Source organism: Parasteatoda tepidariorum, chromosome 11, assembly GCF_982258835.1.
Source record: "Parasteatoda tepidariorum strain Cologne lab strain chromosome 11, Ptep-v5.0, whole genome shotgun sequence".
Classification (NCBI taxonomy): domain Eukaryota; kingdom Metazoa; phylum Arthropoda; class Arachnida; order Araneae; family Theridiidae; genus Parasteatoda; species Parasteatoda tepidariorum.
Genome location: NC_141765.1, coordinates 81,441,003 through 81,460,683, shown reverse-complemented (window position 1 = coordinate 81,460,683; position 19,681 = coordinate 81,441,003). Strand labels below are relative to the sequence as shown.

General features: G+C 29.8%; 1 protein-coding gene across 3 annotated transcripts in view; it reads left to right on the top strand.

The window, feature by feature from the left end:
• Positions 1–17,343, top strand: part of LOC107446337 (acetoacetyl-CoA synthetase) — an 80,671-nt gene extending 63,328 nt beyond the window's left edge. For all 3 annotated transcript variants that reach the window (XM_021147617.4, XM_087155348.1, XM_087155347.1), the window contains 5 exons: positions 1,009–1,134; positions 2,489–2,558; positions 7,893–7,951; positions 9,256–9,458; positions 17,043–17,343. In XM_021147617.4, the coding sequence (XP_021003276.3) occupies positions 1,009–1,134; positions 2,489–2,558; positions 7,893–7,951; positions 9,256–9,458; positions 17,043–17,180 (596 nt within the window). In that variant the 3' untranslated portion in view covers positions 17,181–17,343. The remainder of the gene's footprint in view (positions 1–1,008; positions 1,135–2,488; positions 2,559–7,892; positions 7,952–9,255; positions 9,459–17,042) is intronic.
• The last annotated feature ends 2,338 nt before the right edge of the window (positions 17,344–19,681 follow it).

Below are 19,681 nucleotides of genomic sequence, written 5' to 3'. Positions count from 1 at the left end.
GAAAAGAGATTGGGCTCTTCCAATGCCCAGAAATGGCATCGTACGCCGTTAAGGATGCTTCCAATTAAGAACTGGCTCTTCGAGCCTATTTGAACTGGCACTTTGATTAATCTAAATTATCTCGATTTTATTTTATTTTAAGTTTTCTTATCATTGTCAAAAACTGCATTTAATTAAGCCCTTATTTAGTTGTTTTATCCTAGTTCGAAGAATTTGCGACTAATCTGCTGATCTTGCCGATTTATTAGCCAAATCAGAAAATTACGATGAACAGCTACTTTTGAACTTATTTGAATGCAATTTTTGAAATAAGTTATTAGAAGTCATAAAATGGGAATGGTTTAGATAAGTAAAAAGTATTGACTCTTGTTTGCATGAACAGCTAGATTTTATTGAGGAGAGGCACTTCTAATGGCTCACGATGATATTTCATACCAAGTGTTGCTAAAGGATTTTCAATCCTTATGATTTGCCCAGCCATCCCTTTGAAGTTAGCTGTGCTGAACGATCCTGTGTAAAACGGGAAACAATTATTACACTTTTTTAGAAAGTTTTGATTGATAATCAACTGATTTTGCATCATCATAACTGATTTCTGAATGAAAAAAAAAAAAAAAAAAAAAAAAAAAAAAAAAAAACACTTCTCGAATTTTAATGAAAATAACAGTAAAATAGAAATTTTTTTTTTATTAATTTCATGAAAAAATATTAGATTTATTACTGATTTAAGTGGCTTACACATTTTTGAATACAGTTATACAAATTTCTTATCCAAAAATAATTCTATGAAATTTATTTTTCTTTTTATTTATTTTTACTTAATTTAACAATGGTCCCAATACTTTCGAATTGTAAGAGAGACAAATGTTTTCATTATTTTAAATCAATAAATTTTATATGACAAGTGTTCAAAGGAATCGGTATAGTAAAAAGTATTATGAAGATTTACACATAAAAAGTTTTTGAATGTCAGAAATTATTTCTAATACTTGAAATTGGATTTCGTAGGAGAAGTTATATTTGGTGAAGTTGGAGATCTAGTTATAAGCAAGCCCAGTCCCCTCTTGATTTCAGGTTTGTGGGGAGATGAAGATGGTTCGAAATTTCGAGAAACATATTTCACCAAATATCCAGGTAATCAATCATACAGTTTTTTTTATTAAACGTCACATAACATTCTCAAATAACGCTCATTTTTGTCAAATAACGCTCTTAATACTCATATTTTTTTTTGTTTTCTTGATCAAATTTTAATGCATTAAAAAACCAATCTGTGCAACCAAGCGAAATTAAAGCAGAAGGTGCGTTTCTTGTTCTTCAGTGGCGCCATCTATGACCAAGAATACGACTTCTGTCCCACAATCGTCATAATCTGCTCATAGGGCGGACCCACTCATCCAAAGATCGAACTTTTGACCTGAACCAGAGAACGATCAAACTCTAATTCAGTACCCCCAGAGGCATTAATCAAAACCAATCTTAATGGTTCATAGGGTTAGCCTCATATTTACTAATTAATTAGTTCTAGCTATTAATTAAGTTACAAAACTAAACACAAAACGCAACTTGGAATTTTGACTATCCAAACATAGCTGCAATTTGTTACAATATAGCCCCAATCTAGTTGAGCGGTGGAAAGTTTAGGTCCTTTAATATTAATTATCTTTCCACATATTTTGCCACAGCTGGAAATTATTTAAGAAAATTGAAAAATTTTGGACATGACTATCAAATTCGCTTATTCAAAGATGATTCCATGCAAAATTAATTTTTAATAATTCTTTATTACTTTTTTTATTAAATTATTGAATAATAATATAAAAAATTTTGAATTGCAGAATATAAAATTTTTACATCTTTTAAACTATGCCGTGTCATTTAAATTATGTTGAAAACTTAAACAAAATCGGTCGAATAGTTCTTGAAAAATACAAATTAAAAAATCTGATTTTTTTGAAACTTAATAACTAAAAGAGGAGGTAAGGAAAGAATAACGTTACTACAGTAACTGAAGAATGAAATAACTTGGAAGCATGAACAAAGCAAAACAAAATTCTTCTAAGCAAAGAATGCAGAACAATGAAAAAATTTAGTTACTCTTAACTTTTCAAAGCGTCTGAAATTTATTTTCGTTATTAAAATCCTCAATAAATTTTCCTTCTTAATTATTTCTGTGTGGACAAATCCTAAAATTTAAAATTTCTTTTTGTAACATTCTCTTTTTATCATTTAGCAGTTTTTGAATTTAAGTACTTAATCCCTTCAATTTCAGTTGAACATTATTGATCACTTCAAAATAAATCTTTCCAAAAAAACTACATTGATACTTATTAAAAGTTTATATTTCTGAAGAACTGTACTGATTTTATGATTTAACAAAAAAAAAACTTTTTTAATGCGTAGAATTAAAAAAAAGTTTCCTGATGCTGTGCTGGGAATTGAATGGAAAGTTATTAAATTGTGTTTTATTCCTCTTTTTTTTCCCCAGGAAAATTTTGTATTGGAGATAACGGAATAATTAATCCAGTTACAAAAGGTCTCTTGGTGTTAGGTAGAAGGTAAGTTGATTTCAAAACATAAATTAGTAAGTCAATACCCTAATTATCTTTCATGAATATGTATGATACCAGCCAAATGGCAATGCTACTACAAAGTAAAGATTTATATGAATATTGGAAATTTTGAGATAATCAAATATTGCACCTAAATTCATCATTTTTTACTATGTGATTTGTAATAACAGCTTCTAAATGTTATTGTCCGATTTTTCTTATCATTCCAAGCGTAACAGAGGGGAAATCACACAAGTATTTCATTCTAAAAAATATATTAAATATTTTTGAAAGCAAAAATTCTACTAGAATATGCTACTTTAGAATGCAATGTTTAATTAAACTGCATAAAATAATGAAAGATCCTCATAATTAAATAGCAAGTTAATTAAAAGTACTTGTAACAGAGGGGACAAATAAAATTTCACATTTTTGACATGCACTGCTATTTATGTTAAATTCTGTGATTTGGACCCTCCTTAACATTATCTGTAATTTTTTTTAAATTATCACATTTCAAGGTAAAATAAATTATTGTAAGACTTTTAAAATTCCAACCCCCTTTTTATAAGTCCAAATAATGCATCGTAACAGAGAGGACATGGAATGTAACAGAGGGGATGTCTTACAAATTTAACAAAAAGTTAAAGAGAAATATCACTGTTAAAAGTGACTTTTCGGTTATTTAAAGTTGGAGTTGGCAACACTGCTATAATTGAAACCCGTGCTATATCTTTGTAGTTACATTTGAAAGTTTTTATTTCACCCACCCTGTTTAAAAAAAAACAAGTGCATTGTTTGTTTCTCTCTCAATTTCAGTTATTTGGGCAACACAATTAACTACAGAATTTTTTCCTAGAACTTTTCACACTTGCAAAATTATCTATAGCAACATCAAAAGAATCTCAGTGTTTTAAATGGTGACTGCTGTACATTAAATATGTCAGGTCCCAAAGTCCTCCAAGTTCCAAAACAAATCAATACCTCTGGGGGTACTGATCGAGGAGTTCCCTTATCTTTTGGATTGGGTTCAAAATTAGAAGGCTACGGAGTTGAACATTGGTAGCCGTAAACTCAAATTTGGGTCGGCTGTTCAACGACGGTTGTAAAATAAAAAGGCAATTGAGCGATTTTCGCAAGTCACTATATTTAGTAAATCTATGTAATTATTAGGCAAACAACTGTGATTTTAATAGAAAATTCACATTTTCGTCAATAGCACATACACATTTTATATGGTGTTTTACCTACGCATAAAATATGGATAGGTCGTAGTACAGTAAAACTTAGATTTGCCAATTTTTATGTTTGGATGCATCTGCTTTGATATTTGAAATGCTTCCATCAAGGTGCACATTTGACTTTGTGGACTTTCTGTCCATTTTCTTTGACAATCATGCACTCAGATCTACCAGAAGTCTCGTAAGAAAGTTTATCAGATGAGTAGAAATTTATTACAAGTGTTTTTTTGTTTCATCAGAAACTTTGTTACTAGGCTATTTCTTTTGTTTTGGTAATAAGGTTACAGAGTATGCATAGAATAGTGCAACGTTTTTTTGAAGATGCAGGTGATGCACTGTTTGTTTTTTTAATAGCTTTTCCCAATGCCTAAGGAATATTATAAAGAGAATATCCTTCCTGAAGTTCTACTGCTTGTATCAGTGCCTTTTTATTTTTCCTTTGTCTTCTTTTTTTCCAATTTATTTATTTCTCTGTTAAGGTTTTTTCTCTTTTTCAAAATACTTCTGCCATCATAAATTTTCATTTTATATTCTTTATCTTTCTCCTTACAAATATCTTTTTTTTTGTTGGAACATTCTAGTTCTATATTTCCTCATTCTTTCTGCTGTTGTTTTCTCCATATTGATTACTCACTTAAAAAACTTTCAAATATAAACTAAACACACTATTAAATAAAAATGGCACAGCTTTTTATAAAAAGTGTACTCTAACAGTGGAGGAATTGATTTAAACTAATTGAATCAAGATGCATTAGCTCTTGTTTACATTCTAACAGTTCCTTTTTAATGGTCAACTTATCAATTTTGTGTAACTGAGGGGACATTTAGTTTTCTCCTCTCTGTTATAAGAGAAACTTTAAAATTTTTAATTTTTTTTTCTCAAAAATATAACATCACATGATTGTACTAATAGACTTTATTGTGAAAACCAAATATTAAGTTAAGAAGGTTTTTGTGTAATGAATAAAATTAACTTAAAAGAATAATTATAACTGAGGGGACAGTATATATTTGAAATGATTTTTGACTCAAAAAATAAGAAAAAAAATTTTTTTTGACGGTATCCCCTGCATAATTCGAATCAGGAACAATTTATTTTACAATATAAATTAAACTATTCGTAAAATCTTATATTTTTAATATAGAATAAATATTTTTAATAACTTATTCTTGTTTAAAATAGACAGTTTTTTTGGTAGAAAAGTTTTTTGGTAGTTTTTTTTGGTCAAAATCATGAATGCTGTCTATACATGGTAACTTTTAGTATAATCATGCTCAACTCCAAAAAATAACTTTTGAATTTATAAATTTCAACAAATTTCCTTTAAAATGATACCAAATGCAAGGATATTGCTTAAACGTAAAAAATTCACTACTGGTTTCAATTGGCATGGAATTCAACTGTAGTCTTTTGCAATTTATAATTTCTTCTTATAATTTCTTATAATTTCTTCTTATAATTTCCACTTCTGTATATTTATTTAGAGTTGGACTTGATTTATTTGAACTTTAATGTATGTTTAAATAATGAAAATTTAGAAGTCGTTCTCAAAACGCAATTATTTAATTGTTTTGGATATTACAATTTTCAATTTATTTAAAAATCCAAAAATTCAAAAGAATAAGTAACTGCTCTAAAAAGTCTTGAAGTTCATATATACTATGTCAATTTCAGTAAAGGTATAAGCTGAAATATCTTGATATAACTACTGTGATATTATTCAGGAGTCTGCTACTTCGAATTTAGTGTCATTGGTCAAAATAATGATTAATCGAAACCTTATAAAACATTTCATGCTCCCAAACAAAATCTTTGCCTTAGATATAATGAATACTAGAGTATCATTATCATGAACGCACTAAATATTTGTTTTTAGAATCCTTATTATAAATGAAGTAGAAAAGTATATACGTTACGAGTCACCAATTGTTGTTGTTGTCGTTGGTCATTGAAGCAAGGGGAGCGATTGTTTTTGTTTTCCAGTGGCGCCATCTATGGCCAAGAATTCGATTTCTGCCACACCCATACGTCACACCCTTTAATGGGATTCATTCACAACCGGACTCCTTCTTATATCCATTCATTTATCTACAGATCGTAATTTTGACCTGAACGATTTGTCTCCAATTCAGTAACCCCAGAGGTATAATTTGTTATGGGAACATGGATGACTTTGTGATGCGACAAATTTAACGGGTATTAGTCACCTATTTACTATACCCGTTCTCGCTAACGTGAGTCCAGCACCCTGCCAACCTGGCTATCTCAGCCCCTAAGTCGCCAATTAATATCGATATATCTATCGATAGGGAATTGCTTTCAATAACTCTGTAGAATTTTAAAATTATTTTACTTCCGTTGTCTGCAAGAGTTTTCTGTTGTTTAATATTCCTGTCGTCCAAAATTAGTAGCTACAGGTACATGAAGTCATAAATAACTTCCGATGCAGATCGACACCAGTAAAGTTATATTATTGATGGATTATTGGTTCATTAGCTAGAAGATAGATTAATGTGATTATTGGTGGAATAATCCTCAAATGTGGCTTTAGAGAGTACGACCATTGTATTTTTGAAACTAATTTGGCATTGATTTAATGTGGGAATGCTTGGTAAGTAAATGTTGTTGAATAGCATAGCAATCTGAAATCTCTGAAAAATTTTCAAACAAAATCATAAAATCATCAGTTAAAAAGTATTTAGATGTAGCAACTAATCTGGGACAAAGAGAATACAAGTTTTGAAGTTTATTTTGTTAATAAAGTACTTTTAGTTAAAAACCATCATTTTTTTTGGATAATTAAAGCTTCTTTTTTTTTTCAAAGCTTTTTATTTCCAAGTTATTAATACTACGGAAAAATTCGTGGTTAAATTTTTTGTAATAAATATTATGTTGTATTATATTAAACGCCATGACAAATTCGCTAAGTAGCTTCCCAATTTATTAAATTGCGACAAAACAGCTATATCTTTACCTATTTGAATGCCAATTTCAAATAATGATTATAAAATATAAACCTAACATAAAATTAAGATTATTTAAATAAATAAAAGTACCAAAGCAAAGGCACACGAATCAGAAGTTCAGAATAGGAAAGTGCCCCTTGCGGCGTACGATGACGACATTTCCAGTTCATGGTTCCTATAGCAATTTTGAATCCTTTAATTTGCTTATTTTTTCCAAGTTTGTAATCGCTGTATTGAATCTCTTACTGGAATCAATGATCCTTTCTGAACCCAACATACTTGGCATCAAGTAATTTAAGTTCTTATTCACAGTGCCAAGTATCGGTTAAGCGAACAACATCATAATCCGCATAAGTTAAGGCGCTGTACAGTTTGTGTTTTTTTGGCAGTTAGGTCACGAACTTATGAAGGAAAAGAGAAAATCACTTATTTATTTGTAAGTGGTATTTTTCAGGACAATGTTTTGAACATGATTATTATTTTCGCGCATTTTGATAAATCTGATGATTTTTCCCTCAATCAACCCGTAAACACAGAAATAAGACAACCTTCAGGCCACACAAATTCAATAGTTTATCAAAATCCTTTTCATAAACTTAATCGTGAAATGAAGCATTCATCTGAAAACTTAGTTTTGGACATACGACAATTAAGAAAGTCCAATTCCAAGCAATCAAAGCATTCACTTATTACTCCTTCGAATGTGTCAGGGCGGTTTTCTTCGTCTTGAAAAGAAAACCGTTTCTTTTAGGTAGCTCATTTACTATTTTTAGGTTCTTGCTCGATCCACTAATCATATTTCTACCTCTTTTTCATTATCTAAAGGAACTTGTTTAGATACCTTCGATACTTCTCTTTTGTCTGCGAACAGATAAATTTCACCCCTTTAAATGCTTCACTTCAGAATTGACAATTTGTTAAAGATACAATTCATCTTACTATAGCAGAATTCGTGATCGACTTTTTTCGATATTTTATCGATTCAGCGACAAATTTCTTTTCAAAAGGTTTAAAACTCCTGCTCCAATTCATCCTATTCTGACCGGTATGTGTATAAATTGCTTAAATTTATCTGTGTATAAATTTTATGAATTATAAAGGGTTAAATGTTGCTTTATTCATTTTTTTTCAGTGATGCTACATTAAAACAACGTGGATGCCGGTTTGGTAGCTCTGAAATATACAACGTTGGTAAGTAGCACCTCAAAAGAATGTTGCGTATACAGGGTGACACGTATTTGCAACCCTGAATATCGATACTTTTTAGATTCCTTGTCAAAAATAAATCGGCTTATTAAGGGTCGTTACTTGATGTTTGATCCAAGAAAAACGAAAACGAATTTAATGAATGTCTAATGAATCAATACTAAGGAAGCAAGAGCTAAATAGAAAACCGGTTTTATTCCCTGAGGAAACTGAGAGTAGCTGAAAGGCTATTATTTCACGCAATTTTAAATCTTCGAAGGCAATCAAACTGGTTTTGATGTTTTCCAGCTCGCTTTTCTTAATTGTGATACAACGGATTTCGGCAGTGTTTTTGTTTTATCTTCGCTTAACTATTATTTTGGGGCACCAACGAGCATCTTTCCTGCTCTCTTCGGCATTGCTGATCACTGACAATACGAATACGTAACTCTCTCACTCCTTGATAGATGGCAGCACTATACTATTTCACCTCGTTCTGAGGCTCGCATTGACGTGACAAAAGAAACACTTTTTCCCAATCAACTTTAAGTGCTGAACTGCACAGAAATTCTGATTTCATTCACCATCACACTTTCACTGAATCATGTGAAACGCTCTCTGTTGGCAACGGATCAGACTTTTATCTTCTTTTAATGGAGAGCTCGCGGCGATAACTATATAAAACTTCCTAACTTATCTGGATTGTAGGTTCTGGATCCAAAATGGTTAGAGCATTCGGCAACGAACTCAAAAGTCCCTGGTTCGATCCCAGTCAGGACTGAAGAACCTCTTCCTCGCAGATCAATGGATTCTTTCTTTTGAAACCTCCGAAAACAAGTTTAGATAAAGTCAGACAATTTATCGTATTTTTTGGTGGCTGTCAGATCAGCCTGAAGTTTCCTGTTTTGCAATGCAGATTTGATTTCATTTCTTAAACAACTAAATTTGATTTTAATTTGATAACCGCTTTTATTGAAGAATACTTATTTTGGAACTTTAAATTAGTTGAAATTCTAAAATAATTCTTCGCAAAGAATTCTCTAAGAAAATTTTTTACAAAGTATAATGGGTTAAAAATTACTACTTTTAGGAAAAGATTTGTAGATTTAAATTAAATGATAAAAAACAACAAACAATGCTTAGTTTAAGACCACAAATTTAAAAAACTGCACTTCCATAAACAACAAATTAAACTAGCAATAAAACAATCTAATTGTTTACTATTAACTAATTTAAATCTTTGGTGAAGCGAGCTATTTTGAGAGCAAATTTAAATAAATGTTTAATAGATAAACATATTTTTATTTTAGTTGATCACTTTCCTGAAATCAGTGACTGTTTATGTGTTTCTCAGTTCAATAGTAGTAGAGATGAGAGAGCTGTTCTCTTTCTTAAACTGAGGGATGGGTACATGTTTAATCAAGATCTCGTTAAAAGGATACGGAAAAGGATTGCTGATGATCTCACACCACGTCATGTTCCCGATGTCATCTTAGAGACGAAAGATATACCGGTTGGTTATTTTCTAGTATATAAATTTCATATTTTCCCTATAGTCTAGTTATATTCCAATACAGGAGACATTTAAGAATAGCCACATAATAGTTTCGACTCGAGAAGTTTCTGCCATTACTGATACATGTCCATCAATAATGTTTTTGCTTTATTTGCTGTTTCTTCTGAACTTTGTGAAATTTGATTTGGGATACATATTTACGGTATTATTATCTATTAGGTAGGTTGATATTCAGATTCCGAGCATAAGGAACATAACTTATTTTCAAACTGAAACCTCCATGTGTTTTTGTTTGTTGATATATATCATGATATACAAGAATATTGCACTTTGGGTGGTAAATTTATGCCATTATTTGGTTATGTGTCGATCAATGATGAATGCAATAATCATGATTGTGAAGATGAAACTAATGCGGGTAATGTTTGTTCTGACATCATAATAGCAGTGGAAGAGATTACGTTTAATGAAACAGCCAGTGCCGATAATACATGAACTAATAATGTGTGCAATGAAATTGTTTAGTATTGCATCTGACAGTATTCAAGGAGGATTCTTGCAGATGTCTATGAAAGTGGAGAAGGAACCAGTCTAAAGAAGCTGTATTCAGCTTGGTTGGATCACCTTATGGTTGTATGGTACAGAGAAATCAAAAGAAATAAATCTCTTTTGTAAGATAAATTTCCAATAATTTGTTAGATGCTGATTTTGTGTTTCATTATAAAGAAGGACAATATATTTATTATTAATATTCATTTATTTAATAATATATTTCATAAAAATAACATAATAATATAACTTGCAGTAATATTAATATGATTATTCATAATTTTAGTAATGAATTGAATATTTGCTTTCGTTTTCTGTTGTCTGTGTTAATTTTTTCTGTCGTCTTCTCAAATATTTTTAATTTTTTTAAAATTTTTATGTAATTTTTTAATTTTAACAGAGTTTAATTTTTTTTAAAAATTAAACACTGAAAAACAAAATTCTTGAAATATTTAAAAATTTTGTCTATAGATCTCGATAACAAATAGGGTTACTGTGGGCTAGAATAAGGCTGCAAGTTAAAATTTTTGAATAAGATTAAAAGAAGAATTAAGAGAGTCAGACAACGATTCTAAGTTACTATTTAATTGTCACTTAGAGTCACCTAACTGCAAATTAATTGGCACATAGAGCACAAGGTGGTCGCTTTGTCCAGTAAACAAGAACTTAAAAAAAGTTCAGAAAACAATTTTGGTTATAATTTTTTTTAATCATTTAGAATTACCTACTACAGAGTATACAAGAATCCCTAAGTCAAGGCTAAGAAATAAGAAATGAACGTAATTAAAAAAAAATATTCATCTCTATGATCGACTCATTTATTACATGAAATCTCAAATCTTTCCCATGTTTATTTATAACTTTACGCAAAGGATTAGAAAACTCATTATAGCTAGCATGCACTGCTTCCTCTGAATCCCAAATCTTTATCAATCGTTCATGGATTTTTTCTATAGTTAGTCCTTTCGTAATTTCAATCTTTGAGAGCATATACCCCCATAAAATAATCAAGTATATCCGCACAAATGAAATCGGAAAAATTTAATCTGCGCCATGTTTAGACTTTCTTTTGATTTGTGAGTGGGCGCTGAGTCTTGTTGAAAGCAATATGATTGCTCTCCAAATAAATCTAAAGCAAAATCATTCAAAGACTTATTCTAATTAGATACCAACGTTGATTTTAACTCTTGAATCAAGGAAAATAAGTAAGAGCTTTCCTTTCTCAGAAATCGGACCCAACACCATCATTTTCGGCGCATTTTAACATTTTTATACTGCCAACTTATCTATAGAATGTCAGCAAGACATACTACTTGTACTCGATAGTTTTGCAGGTTGTGACTGTCTAGTGGAATAAAAAAAAAGTTTCTTATCCGAAAAGAGAATGTCACGATCCGCTTACCGACGTAGTAGCATTTTCCTCTTTGTATCTCTAGCTTGATTTTCAGCGCTGCATGAATTCGTTGTTTTTTGCATGGTTTCAGCTGCAAATATTCTTTGAGTATTCTATTTACCGTTCATGTATATATATATTTAAATGAATCGAACAGATTCTCGTGAATAGCACCTAATCCATTCTCTAACAGCTTTCACTGCGTTCGTTGTCATATCCGCTCTTTTGGATCCATTTTTATCAGTAGAAAAACTACCTGGAAAATGGCTTGAAATATTTAAATTTTCTTAAATATTCAAATCGGACTTTTTTTTATTAGTTGCTAAATGCAATTCACTACAAATTTAAGAAAAAAATGAAAAATTAATTTTTTCCGTGAGTGAACAGTATTAAAAGAACTACTTGAATTACTCATATCTTGCTCAGTTCTTAACGAATTTTTTTCAAACTTTAAAGCAATAATTTTCTGATCAATTTTAATTTGATCCAAAAGTTTGTTAAATTTTATTGAATATTTTTAAAGTTATAGATTTGAAAAAAAAGAGATAATTCATGTTTTTAAATTTATCGCATGGTCGTTATGCTCGGATTAAATGATATTATAATTTATATAAATTTTTTAAACTATGAAGTTAGCATAAGAAACAATATCATGCTGGTTATACAATTAAGTAAAATGTAAAAATTAAGTAAAATGTACAGTTTTATCAATTTTTATAAATTTTGATCATGACTGAAAGATATCAACCGATTTCATAATTTTCAATTTGCTTTTTTCTTTATATAGCATTTTTTCGGAACTAAAGCGTTTTGAAAATGAAATTTTGGTTTTCTCGTTCTATCCTAATGCATAGATATATAATATTTCTTATAATTTAATTAGTTTGTTATGAAAATCTCGGTGTTGTGCAAACAACAAGGAGAAAATACTAAGATGAATTCGGACTAGGCTTAATAACAAAACCGAAGCGGATATATTATAAAATTATTAAATTTTATTGGCAGATTTATGTAATTCTTATGAGAATAAAATTATCTTTATTATGCAACAGACATGCTTTTAATAACATTTTACTTCTGCCTTGTTCAGCATCTTGTGAGGCAAAATCAAATTTTCACCTTCTTGTGATTAATTGTAAGCGAAGCTTCGACGGTTTTCAAACGTCAAGAAGAGTTCAAGAATGGAGTAAATTTATCTGATTTTGGTGTAAACTTTCTCATTTATTGGAGTTTTGATTTAACTACACCATTTAAAGTTAGTATGAACGCTAGATTCAGTATTAACTTCAAATAACATTGGAAGATTTAGAATTTTTCAACACCGTACTCGAATAGTTACAGTTTTTACAGTGTGTAGAATTGTAAAAGGCGTCATGCGCCCATCCTTTAGTGTTGAGGCACTGTATTCAACAATCTTGGGATTTTGACTTGACTTAATCTGTAATTTACAGTCTTCCCTCACGGAAAAATTAAGGTATGTCTGAGGTATTTTTCAAAGTTATAAATGAGGTTGTTATTTAAATACGCCGTTAGGTTACAAAGCGTGCAAATGAATATCGCAAATATATCTCAATAGGTATATATGTATCAACCTGAGGTGGAGATCAACCTAACATCTGTGGAGAGGTAGATATTTACTACTTTAAAGTGTTTCGTTTTCAACCTTAGATTATTACTTATCAACCTGAAGTATATTTTCTTACACCAGTACAAATAATTACAAAAACAACAAAAGGTGTTTAATTTAACACTTCAGATTATTCTGGATCTACCTCAAGTGTATTTTTTGACAGTTGTAAAAGTAATATTTTACTTACGTGAGGTATTTTTTGTTCTACCTCAGGTTATTATATTTCAACCTCAAGTATATATTTTTATACTTGTTGAGGTATTTTTTTTATCAACGTAAGGTGCGTCATTTTACACATCAAGTTTTTATAGATCCTCCTCAAGTATATTTTTCGTTCCCATTGGGTGGGTTGTTTTTTATGAACGTGAGGTGTTTGATGTTCTGCTTTAGGTTATTATTTTTCTACAAGTCAGTGTGGACTTATATAGTTGTTGAGGTATTTATTTATCAACCTAAGGTGTGCCATTTTGTACTTTTTTGAACTTTTTTTGTACTTTTGTTGATTATTATAAATCAACCTCAAGTGTATTTACTGACACTTGGAAAGGCTATTTTTTATTAATGTGAGGTGTTCTATGTTCTACCTTAGGTTATTACTTCGTAACCTCAAGTATTTATTTTTCTTATTTTAGAGGTACTTATTTATCAACCTAAGATGCGATATTTTACACTTTTATAGTTCATCGTAAAGTTATTTTTTTAAATACTTTGCAATGGTAATAATTAACAAATGTGAGGTGTTATACGGTCCACCTAGTTTATTAATTTCTAATCTCAGTATTATTTATATTATATAAAGAATAAAGCATATCCTTAACTTTTTTCACTAGTAGCGATCTTCATTTATCAACCTGAAGTTTTTAATATTACACCTTTGGCAGTAATTGCTTTGTTTGCTAAGCTATAAAATTAAGTTTCAAATACATACTTCTTCTGTAATTTTAATAGGATTAATTAAGTTATTTTGAAATGAGACTTGTTTAAGTTCCACAGTTAAAAAAATTTTTTTTTGCTGGAGCTCACATTTTTATAAGCTAGATGTCCAAGGTGCTTGAATTTTTAAAACCATAAAACTGAAAATTTAAATAATTGGTCAGCTGACATTCAAAATATTTTATTTAAAATTAAAATTTCGTTTCTTTTTTATAAACCAGCAAAATTATTTTAAATATTGATTCTGTCTCCCTGTTGAAACTTGGAAGTATTGGAACCTAAAAGACAAAAATATGAATCAGTAGGAAAGTCATAATCACAATAATAGCGCCAGGTTTTAAAATATTAAAATATCAGAAATCATAAATTGTTTTTTTCCTGATTTAAATTAACTGGATGAAATTAATTTTCTTATTCATATAAATGGTACTCGACTTCGGTTATTTCTATTAAATCCTTGTAGCTAAAAGCGTTTAAAAGTGTGAAAGGTACCACAGCTATAAAATAAAATACACTGAAGAAAGTACTACTATCAACAATCTTTACAGAAATTCACATATTTAATTCCAATCTTATTAGAAAATTTTAACACTTTTATTTTCCCATAATTAAGCCTCCATCTTCCATTATCGAGCTCATAAGTTTGATAATTTGATTTTCTTTTGTTTGTCTTACAAATCTTTACCTATACTCAATAAGATTGGTCTATATATTAAACTTTTTGCCAGATTTCAGATAACTAATTGTTTTTAAATACATTTTTGACTCTTATTCTGAAAAGGACTTCCGTTATTGTCAATCACATCAGAGTTTCGCAGAAATAGTTATTTTAATATTTTAATCAATGTAATCAAGAATCAATCATTTAAAAACATAAAATTTTAAAGTAAGGTACCAATTTTTACACCCAATCGAATGAAACTAACGACAAGCTGATGGGAGCATTTGTTTTAAAGTTGTAAGCAATTTCATGAAAGGAAAGTATCGAAGAGAGAACGAGTTGAAATATGTAGTACTTTTGAAAGAGGTTGAGTGAAATAGTTCCTACGTAACTTATAATTCCGAGCAGAATGAAACAAATTGTTAGTTGCTACAATCATCTGTTTAAATATAAAAATATATCTCATAGGGTGAAATTCAAAAAAAAAAAAAAAAATGCGCAATACTTTCAAACAATAAATGTTTTTATTTGCAATTGATTTCATTCGATTCAGCATTAAAATTACATAAGAAACAATACTGATTTTTTTTATAAAAAAATTAAGATTTCAAAAATTAGCTAATTTTTTAAGTAGTGAACCATAAGCAGTTGCATGAAAATTCTCATAACCTTGAAAAAAATTATCATATAAACTTGAAATCGGGTTTTATTTAATTCTGCTTAATATTCTAATAAGTATCAACAATCTGATTAGTAAATAATTAACACGGATAAATTGCAAAAAATTTTCATGTAGTGAAATATACCAGTTCTGTGCTCAAACATGAAAAAGTGAGCTAGTAGAGTTATTAGTTTTTAATTATCAACTGTCAGGCAAATAATTGTTATCAATGCTTATATAAATTCAGTAGTTTATTATGCGAGATTACTTTTTCTTTTTAGTGTAAAATCTGACCTATTATCCTGGGGAAGGCTGAGCAGTAACTTGCTAGCCACTTCTTCCGCGTTGCTGCACATGTGCTATATACAGCCTACGTCATCTCAGCAATATAACGTTTCACCTAACAGCGTCACCCTTAACAGGAACGAGAAATATTCTGATTTTTCTCTCTTATTGCTAAGCCTACGACAACAGCCTCTAAGAATATTCTTCGACTTTAATTATTTAAGATCAGGACGCGTCTTTAAAACAAAAATAATAAAAGTTAAAATTTGAAAATTGAAGCATGTTTGATTAAAAGTGATAATAAATCAATAAATGTAACTTACCGAATTTCGCATAGACTTTCAATTGTCAACACACACGCCATTCGCTGGCACGCACGGCACTCTGGGAAGGTTGTATGAAGTGTAATTTAAACAACCTCAAAATAAGCTTTGGTATAAATAAAATGACTTCAATAAATACCTCACTCTCTTTATTAGATATAAGGTAAATTTTTTGTACCTCATAAATACCTTTTTCGTTACAAGTGTCAGAAAAACGACCCGGTATACCTTTGAAATCCCCTTATCAATCTGGTTGATATGAAGTGAATTTAAAATAACCTCAAAATAAGCTTAGGTATAAATAAAATGACTTCATACACCTCAATAAGTACCTCACTATCTTTAGTTGAACCAAGGTAAATTTTTCTATACCTCATAAATACATATTCTGTAATAAGTGTCAGAAAAACAACCTGCATACCTTGAAAATCACCTTTGGTTGTTTTCTTACCAACCTCAAATATACCTCATATATACCTCAAAACAAACTAAATACCTCACATTTTCGTAAGGATTGTGTATAACCCTATTTTATTCGAATGAAAAGCGTCGATTTTATACAACAACGCTCTTTAACAGAAAAAAAAGCTTACAGTAGTTTAAACAAAACCTGTTTTACTAATTTAAAATAACAGCAATAAATGTGTTATCAGATGCTGAATTTACCAAAAATAAATCTTCTTGTTATTATAAACTACAGAGTAAACTAGATATTCTTAAAATCAAAATGTTTCTAATCAAATTTTCCAAAGCTAATTGGTTACACTGTCTTTCATTCATCTCTAAGTATCATAGCGCCTGTCTGACACTAATTTCATGGGATTTCTGCAATAGTTTTGTCAAAAGTACTGGTTTCATGAGACTTTGTCCTATTTTAAGTTTTGAGAAGTGAATTTAAAAAAGGTTCGAGAAAAGTTTTTCAAACATCAATGATTTACAATGTGCTGATTAAATAGACATCTTTCATTTGCACGTGGCTTATTAAAATATTTTAATCTTGATTTTTGTTAATGAGTTGATTTATTGATTGACATTTTGTCTCCTTTCAACACCTTTTTTTTGTATAAATTTAAGTTTGATTATCATAAATCAATTAAATAAAAATTAAATTTATTAAAACTCATTTTATTTTTGATTTTTTTCCAGATGAATACGAATGGAAAGAAATTAGAATTAATAGTGAAAAGAATAATCAATAACTTGCCTGTCAACTTAGATTCTGTCAGTAATCCAGAGAGTCTGAAATGTTATCAAAACAGGAAAGAGCTGCAAGATTTTAAATGATACTGGAGATAGTTTCCCTGCAAAAAGTATCTTCCTTTTGATGTTCTAAACTTTGTTACTATTTATTGAAATCACAAAGTTATAAAATACAGTTTTGTGGTTATCTCTGCTTTGTACAAATATTTCAATAAAGTGATTATTTAAAGTGCTAGTGTAATGACAATTAAGTTTAGCAAAGTTTCTTCAATTTTGCCATCACTTGAAAACTTCACCGCACTATTATCAGGTCTTATATATGTATATGTTTTAATTGTTAATGCACAGTCCGCAAGAAAAAGACATCACCCTGATAAACTCCCAAACTAAGTGTCAATCTTAATGAATCTTGGGGGTGACCTCAAATATGCTAATTAATTAGTGCTAACTATTAATTAAGTGACGTATTCAGACACAAAAACGTACTTTCTCTGAATAAGCATACATTTTTTTTACATATTTGGAATCCTGGCCCTTGAGTAGACAAAATTTCGAAAAAATTGGGTCGCAATAAAGGTTTATATATTTGGCGATAGTCCAGAAAACAGCCAACAAAAGTCGCCGCCGCAAATAAATACTTTAAAATAACCCATAGACTAATTCAAAAGAGGAATACTTAGTTTAACTTGGTTGCTAAGCACAACCAAGCTCTGACTGTAAAAAAAAAAGAATTAATTTTCTGTGATTGTTCTGGGTTGTTGTTGCTGTTGTTAATTTACATCGCACTAGAGCTGCACATGAGCTATTGGCGACGGTCTGGGAAACATCCCGGAGGATGATCCGAAGACACGCCATCACAATTTTGATTCTCTGCGGAGGGGATGGCACCCCCGCTTCGATAGCCCGACTACCTGCGCGCGAAGTCGAGCACTTTACGGTAGCACAGTTTAACGAGGACCAATACCGCACACCCTCGGTCCCTCTGATCCAAGTGGTCACCCACCCGCACACTGACAGTGATGCTTGACTTCGGTGATCTGCTGGGAACCGTGTCCACTGCGGGACGTAATTGCTCGGGGAGGTTTAATTAATAGTTAAAAAAAAAATATTTCGAAGTTTCTATGCAATAGACAATTTTTATCAACATTCTGTCCAAAATGCAAAGATTTTTTGTTCTTTTAATCTCCTTTTAGAAGAAAATTTGAATCAATTTATAAATTATTTACGATTTTCTAAGCTTTTAGAATTTAAGTGCATGAACTTTTCATCTGACATTATTTAGATTTTTTAAGTTGTTTTTACTATATTTTTACGTGGATTTCATACTTATTATTGATATACAAAATTTTAGGGATAATCATTGTTACAGCTTTAATCGAATTTTCTAGGCAAGAAAATTTGAAGAAACAAAAAAAAAGTGCTTGGAAAATAAAAGGTAAATTGTATAGTAATTCTAATGGACATTCACAAGGTTTTCTATAATTTACGATATTTCTTTTTTCTATAACTCATGGAATTGTTGAATGTTAAGTGGCATTTTAAAAGCATTGAATTATGTTATGTTTAAGAATAAGATATTGTTCAGTGCCAGCCATTTGAAAAAAAAAAAGAATAAGATATTGAAATAATATGTTTCATATTTTTTGATTCATTGTTTAAAATATCGCTTCATTCTGCTAGATATTTAGGTTACATGGTTTTCTTTGGATAAAGATGATTTTAAATAGCATCCTCATGTTTCGATACATTCTGCAACTTACGTTCGCAAATTCACCATAAAATATCGCACATCATGTTCTTCAATTACGATAAAATACATTTACCACCAAATACTGCTACTATTATTATTTTTGTCTCTTATATGTATCTGATGCGATACTCTCTTTTTAAACAGAACTTGTAAGGTCCTTAAGATAATGAAATGGGGGCACAAAAACTTAAAAGATAAAATATTCAATTTCATTAACTCAAAATATCTGGTCTCAAAATTTTAATTTTGAAGTTAAAGATAACTTTTACTATATTGATGTTATGGTTCTTTTACGTTTTTAAAGACCACATAAATCCTATTAAAATATTAAAATGCATATGTTTACTTTAACGAGTGTAAAATCCTTATCAAAATAATGATCATGACCCAAATGTAAAGCAGTATAATTGATGATAAAAACTCAACTGGCTTCAGAAAATATGAAGAGGGAAGTAAAAGTCGACATGTTTCGAGCGCTCAAATCTAAGCGCCCATTCTCAAGACTTGTCAGGCTTGAATGACTTGTGACTTTAATTATTGAACGTTCCAAACATGTCTATTTTTATTATCATCTATTATTTTTTTTAAATCAATGAAGTTTTTATATTTTCGGCTCAGTTTCTTAGGATTATCTATTTAGTTACACAACATATTAAATTATTTTACTGGATATTAAAATAAGTTTTACGTACGATATAGGCACAGGCTTTTAGATTGAAAAAATAATAATTCACTACTTTCTAGAAAAATTCAATGCAGTACAATTATTATTTTTATTTTATTTTTTTGCTGCAAGTCTTAACATTTTGTAAGGACATAAAAAAATTCCGTTTAC